At 52.3% G+C, this 6,599-nt stretch overlaps 1 protein-coding gene across 1 annotated transcript in view; it reads right to left on the bottom strand.

Moving 5' to 3' along the window:
- LOC116948442 (neuronal PAS domain-containing protein 3-like) overlaps window positions 1-6,350 on the bottom strand; it is a 93,902-nt gene extending 87,552 nt beyond the window's left edge. Inside the window, exon 1 of the mRNA XM_032965122.2 lies at window positions 4,876-6,350. Coding sequence (XP_032821013.2) covers window positions 4,876-5,105 — 230 coding nt within the window. The 5' untranslated portion in view covers window positions 5,106-6,350. The remainder of the gene's footprint in view (window positions 1-4,875) is intronic.
- Between the last annotated feature and the right edge of the window lie 249 nt (window positions 6,351-6,599).

Consider the following 6,599-nt stretch of genomic DNA (forward strand, 5'->3'; position numbering starts at 1 on the left):
ATGGCATGCGTAATGCTCCCCCACCGTGGACACCGCGGACTAACACGACTTTCGATCGAAAGATCTACGTTCGAGTAGAGCATTGCTTTGCAGCGCCTGCTGTGCACTCACGAATCTAATATCGCTTAATGTCGGCTACATCCCCCACCCCCCCCCCCCTTCTTAAGACCACACATATCAATCCACGGTGATTTAATGCAATACAACTAAACAAAACAGATTCTTTACTTAGCGTCCTCGCATATTGGAGGAAATCGTCCCCGGGGGTAAATCTCTAATTGGGGGAGCAATATCGCTGTGCTGCGCCCCGCTAAAAAAAAAACAACTTCTCATCTTTCACGTGCCTGCCACAACATCAAAATCGTTGCTCGATGCAGTCGTGACAGCATCAAACAACGAGCAATTACGAGCACGGTCGGCGGAAAACACACAGCGCACTCACGCGCAAACTCACTGCCGACGCAGCACCGTCCGCTGTTGACACCCCGAGGTGTTTTTTTTAACTAAGTCAATCATTTTTCTCATTTCCACGGATTGGAATGCCATTTCAACGCTGTACGCAGCGAACTAATATGAAGCTGAATTGAACGCAAAGACGCGTTTTACGATGCCATTGCGAGCGGACCACGGTGGGCTATGGGCTGATTAGAATGCAGAACCGTGGCCATAAAGGGAACGACTCTCTCTCTCTCTCCGGCAAATGTAATTCGCTGCAACTAATTGCCAACACCTGTGACATCTCGTGTGCGAACAGGTGTAGGCGATGATGGCATGGGCGGTGGTGGGTTCATGAGACGCACGGGGGGGGGGTACCTCAATTTGTATCCTCGCCGTTGTCATCTCAACGACGGCGCTGGCCATTCCAACAAATGACACCACACCGTGTGTGTGTATATATTTTTTCGCTTAAAAAAAACGCGGCGCGAGATTTCATGCGATGTACAGTCGGGTTCCAGAAGAATTGTGACGGTGGATTGACCAGGAAAGGTGTGACTCGCTAAGCCTCAATCGCCACGTTCTCCTGCAGCCAATGAATTGGTCGAAACTGCATTTCGCATAACCAAGTGCCTCTAGCGACAGGATGGGAGGGGGGGGTCATTGGCCTTAACCGAGCGGTTAAGGCCAATCGCTTATTTAGTCACTATTTTCCGACTTAGTAATTGTTATTGCAGAGTGTGACAACTAAAGGTGATGTAATATGAACTTGCACGCCGCTCGCTTCAATCAACTACTCTTATCGCTAAGGTTATTGTGATGATGATCATTATTATTTTGACTGTGCCTGCGAATTGTAAAAGGGGAATCTTGCTGTCGTGGCCACTCCACACATCGCCTGCATGTGTAGCCCACACGCGCAAAAACAAACCATCGAGCAACACTGGAAGGACACACGCGATGCAGGAACCTGCCACACCCGGTGGGCCACGCAATGTCCCCACGAAGCATCGTGGGTATTAATTCCCCATCATATACACAATGTACAAATGTCCCGTGCCAGTATGTTTAATGGAGATTATACACCGCTATGCAAATGGTTAAGGTGAGCGATGGTGCATTAACGAGATGGTAAACCACCGACCAAGCTATGCAACGGGCTGCGTCGTGAAGCCCAGCTGTGTTTGTAATTCTGTAACTGAGCATTAACAATATTCACTGCCACCAGGGCAGACTGCTGGGACATCGGTGTGCCACACTCGAGGGCCTGACGTGCTCTCAAAATATAGCGACAAATCCCTCGTCTGCTACAGCAGCAGCAGCAGTTATGTCGGAATCATGAACACATCAACGCCGCACCGCATTGAATATGCGCGCTAAATAGACACGCCACTCAGGTTGGATCTTAAACGCGCACCACCATTTCTCGACATTCAAAGGAAACATGAGATGTCCTTCAACAACAAATACACCTCTTGCTTTCCACACAACAGGGCCATAAAACTGAACGCTTGTACATAGCCTACAAGCGGTGTGCGGGCTATTTTAGGGACACTGCTCATGGAAGTAAAGTTTACTTGTGGTTTCGTTGCAGAGTCTAAGAGCCACGTCATGAGCAGGGATATTATATCACGTGTGAATTGTAACATACATCCGGTGCATAACATAAATTGTGTGTAGTTGCGTGCACTTTATAATGTTGCCTATTCAGTGTACATCGCTGGATTTATTACAATGACGGCATTGGGTGGTGTTAGGTGCTGGCAGACCAAATCTGGGGTTCACTACATCACTATAGACAACAATAGTCCAGGTAGTTGCACTGTACGTGTTCTGTGTGTCAATATTAAAGCACATACGTTAAGATCACCTCCGTGTTTATGACAACTAAAAGCAAACTTTATTCAAGTGCAGTGACAGCACACATTTCATACCAACTTTTTATAGCCTTGCACGTCACACTCCACCTGCAGGCGAATTACTCTGTCCACGGATGATGGGAATGCCATTAGTGCGTTTAGCGCGAGACTCGGGAGAAACGTGCAACCTCGGGATGAACCGTTGCCCCCCAAACCCCCCTTTAAATGAGTGACAACCAATCGTCAAAGCGCACGGGTATACTTCTGTGGCCCACATTTAAAATAAAAAATTCAAGGATACCGCCAGCCGTAAAGAATCGACTACCGCTATATGTGAGCGCCACGTGTCCGCCTCCATGGCGTTTCGAGGAACGCCCAGGGCACGTCCGCGTGCATTAGGTGAGCTGGTATAATAATTGCGTGTGTACATCGCAAATATTGTACAAGGGGAAGGGAAGGGTCACAACAGATTCCCGTCATCTCTTCGTCTTTCCCAGTGTGCGCAAGTGTGCGTGTGTGACTACAGCAGAATTGCTGCCCCAGTGAACTTACACAATGAATCACAAGTTAATTAAACAAAACAAGACCAGGCTGGTCTTAATAATTACAACTGAGAGGGAATAAAAAGGTCGACATTCCGGTCAACTGTCCAACTTACATACGTGTGTGGCTACGTGTGTGTGTGTCTGTGATTGTACAGTAAGACCACACACGTGTATGGCTATGTGTGTCTGTGATTGTGTGTAAGATAACATACGTGTATAGCTACGTGTGTGTGAAAGACAACATACATGTATGGTTATGTATGTGTCTGTGACTGTGTAAGACAACATACGTGTATGGCTACGTGTGTGTGTGTAATACAACACACACAAATACAACACACATACGTGTGATTGTGTGCGAGACGCGTGACAACTACGTGAGTGATTTACTGTGTCACAACGAGCCGTCTGTGTAACTATGCGCCTGACTGATACGCACGTGTGTGTGTCTTTGTGCGACTGTGTTGGGGAGCGGTAGTGTTGTGGTTAGCGCACTACGCTCCGAACCCGGCGACCCGATGTCGATTCCCTCTCACGGCCAACATCAGTGACGAATATCTGAACCGGTCCTGCGCTTCCCCTACATATACTCAGCCTTAAATAAGGGCCCTGGTGCGGTGGGTAAGCTTTCAGCATTGGGGAGACAAAGGCGGCCGGGAATGGTGCCGGCCACGACGGCATTCATATGTGCTGGCTCACAGCACTTGCCCTGAAAGCTATCTACAGACTATACGGGTGATATTATATTCTTGGTTCTGTTCGGTAAAGTCACGTTGAAGGGAAACAATAAAATATTTATAAAACAATAAAATTCTCACGACGTTTCGACTGCAACACAAGCAGTCATCATCAGGTGTGAAAACCAACGGCAAGAACATTTGAAAGAAGTCAAATCAAAATTCATACGGGTGATCTTTGCTTTTTGTTTGTGTAACTATGTGTGTGACTAACACGTGAGTGTGATAGGACATGCGTGTGCTGTTTGTGTGACTGTGTGTGCGTGTGACTGTGTGTGTGTGACTGTGTGTGCGTGTGCTGTGTGTGAGTGTGACTGTGTGTGTGTGACTGTGTGTGCGTGTGCTGTGTGTGTGTGTGACTGTGTGTGCGTGTGACTGTGTGTGTGTGACTGTGTGTGCGTGTGACTGTGTGTGTGTGTGACTGTGTGTGCGTGTGACTGTGTGTGTGTGACTGTGTGTGCGTGTGACTGTGTGTGACTGTGACTGTGTGCGTGTGACTGTGTGTGCGTGTGCTGTGTGCGTGTGACTGTGTTTGCGTGTGCTGTGTGTGTGTGACTGTGTGTGCGTGTGACTGTGTGTGTGTGACTGTGTGTGTGTGACTGTGTGTGCGTGTGCTGTGTGTGTGTGTGACTGTGTGTGCGTGTGACTGTGTGTGACTGTGACTGTGTGCGTGTGACTGTGTGTGCGTGTGCTGTGTGCGTGTGACTGTGTGTGCGTGTGCTGTGTGTGTGTGACTGTGTGTGCGTGTGACTGTGTGTGTGTGACTGTGTGTGTGTGTGACTGTGTGTGCGTGTGCTGTGTGTGTGTGACTGTGTGTGCGTGCGACTGTGTGTGACTGTGACTGTGTGCGTGTGACTGTGTGTGCGTGTGCTGTGTGCGTGTGACTGTGTGTGCGTGTGCTGTGTGTGTGTGACTGTGTGTGTGTGTGACTGTGTGTGCGTGTGCTGTGTGTGTGTGACTGTGTGCGTGTGACTGTGTGTGTGTGTGACTGCGTGTGTGACTGTGTGTGCGTGTGACTGTGTCACTGTGTGTGTGTGACTGTGTGTGCGTGTGCTGTGTGTGTGACTGTGCGCGTGTGTGACTGTGACTGCACGCGTAACGACAGTACAACTCCCGTGCCGGTGAAATCACAGCTGCGGCACGCACTAGCGTGACTGCACACACGAAGCGCTGGCACCTCGACCACGCAGCAACACCGCTGGCGTTCATGATGGTGTGGCGACGATGATGGGTGTCTGCCGATGAAGACGTGTGATGACGATGATTACGACGACGATGCTGTAATGTCGCAGGACCCACCGCTGCTGGTAGGAGGGCAACCCCGACGAGGCTCCCCCTGGCCCCACCACCACGGCTCCTCCGGGCTCGACTCTCACGCCCTGAGAGGAGGAGGAGGAGGACCCCTCCGCCACCGTTGTCCGCCGTGGCGCGGCGTCGTCCGGGCCCCTCTCCTCCTCCTCCTCCTGCTGCTGCTGCTGCCGCTCTCCCGCCGGGCTGTGCAAGCCGTGCTCCGGGAATATCCTGAGCATCCCTGCGCAGCGCAGCAGCCCCGGCGCGGATAGCGGCAACGGCGGAGATAGCGAGCCTCGCACGGGCTGCCGTCGCTGCCGCACGCCGCTGCTGCTGCTGCTGCTGCGACGAGGTGAGGAGGAGCGACGAGGTGAGGAGGCGCTACAGAACGAGGAGGAGGACGACGATGATGATGATTTATGTGGAGGAGGAGGATGTTGATGTTGGGCTGGATGAACGCACGGGCGAGGAGGAGTGTGTAAGGGATGAGGATGCTGATGTTGATGAGGTTATGGGATGGTAGGATGGGGGAGATGTTGGGACGGGCTGACGACGATGATGACGTTGAGGAGGAGCTTGAGGAAGGGACGGGCGAGTAGGATGATGATGATGATGGTGACGAGCTGCTGGGACGTCTGGAAGAGGAAAGAGGGGGCGGAAGGGAATCAGCCGAGGAGTTGCTGGAGGAGCGGGCGGGCGACGAGGATGAGCAAGGAGCAGCCGGATGACAATGAGTAGCGGCCGTGCAACAGAAGAAGAGCGGCTGAGGAGACGGGCGAGCGAAGAGGAGGAGGACGAGGGGCGGGCAGCAACGATTAAGTTGGATGAGCGGCCGGGAGTGAATGAAGAAGGGTGCGAGATGGATGAGGAGGCGGTGGAGGAGAAGAAGGAGGTGGAGGAGCGGCTGCAAAGTAAGTTTGTGGAGGCGGACCGGGACGTGGGAGATCGGCTCTCGGGTTCGCATTAAGCGCGGAGGAGCCGAGGGGAGCCCACAGCAGCAGCAGCTGATGCTGACTGCAGAGGAGGCGCGAGCAGGAGGAGGTGGAAGAGATGTAGATGGTGGTGGTGGTGCAAGTGGTGGTGCTGCAAGTGGAGGTGGTTGTGGTGGTGGTGGTGGTGGTGGCGGCTCGGGGCTGAGACAATCATCGCACGAGGAGGGGGCCACACGGGGAGCGATTCGGGCTGACAAATGTGGCTCTCGATCTCCACCTCTCCGCTTTCACTGCCTTAATTCGGACCTCTCGGTCATCCGGTCGCCTGTTTGAATTGAAAAGAGTGGGAGGAGGAGGAGGGAGGAGAGAGGAGGAGATGGGGGCGGGGGACTGGGCTCTGTCCGACCGCGCTCGCGTTTGCTGCTGATACTTATGCTGCTGATGCTACTGAGTGTGCTGATGATGCTGCTGCTGCTTGCTGCTCCTGAGTATGCTGCTGTTGCATGGTTGTTGATGTTAGCGGTGGTGCCAAGTCTGTAGATGCGGCTGTTACCGCTGCTGGTAGTTGTGTTGGTGGTGGTGGTGGTTGCTGTGCTGAGGTTGCGGTGGTACTGGTGGGGTTGATGGTTTTGCTTGTTGCTGCTGGTGTTACTGATGCTGCTGGACGCGTTGGTGGTGGTGGTAGTTGTGCTGATGTCGTCCACTCTGTTGATGCTACTGACGCTGCTGGCGATGGGATTATTGCTGCCATCCATGTTGTTACTGGTTGCTAGTTGTTGTGTTGGTGGGAGGTAGCTGTGA

The sequence above is a fragment of the Petromyzon marinus genome, chromosome 33, assembly GCF_048934315.1.
Source record: "Petromyzon marinus isolate PM22_M1 ecotype Great Lakes invasive population chromosome 33, UKy_Petmar_22M1.pri1.0, whole genome shotgun sequence".
NCBI classification, from domain to species: domain Eukaryota; kingdom Metazoa; phylum Chordata; class Hyperoartia; order Petromyzontiformes; family Petromyzontidae; genus Petromyzon; species Petromyzon marinus.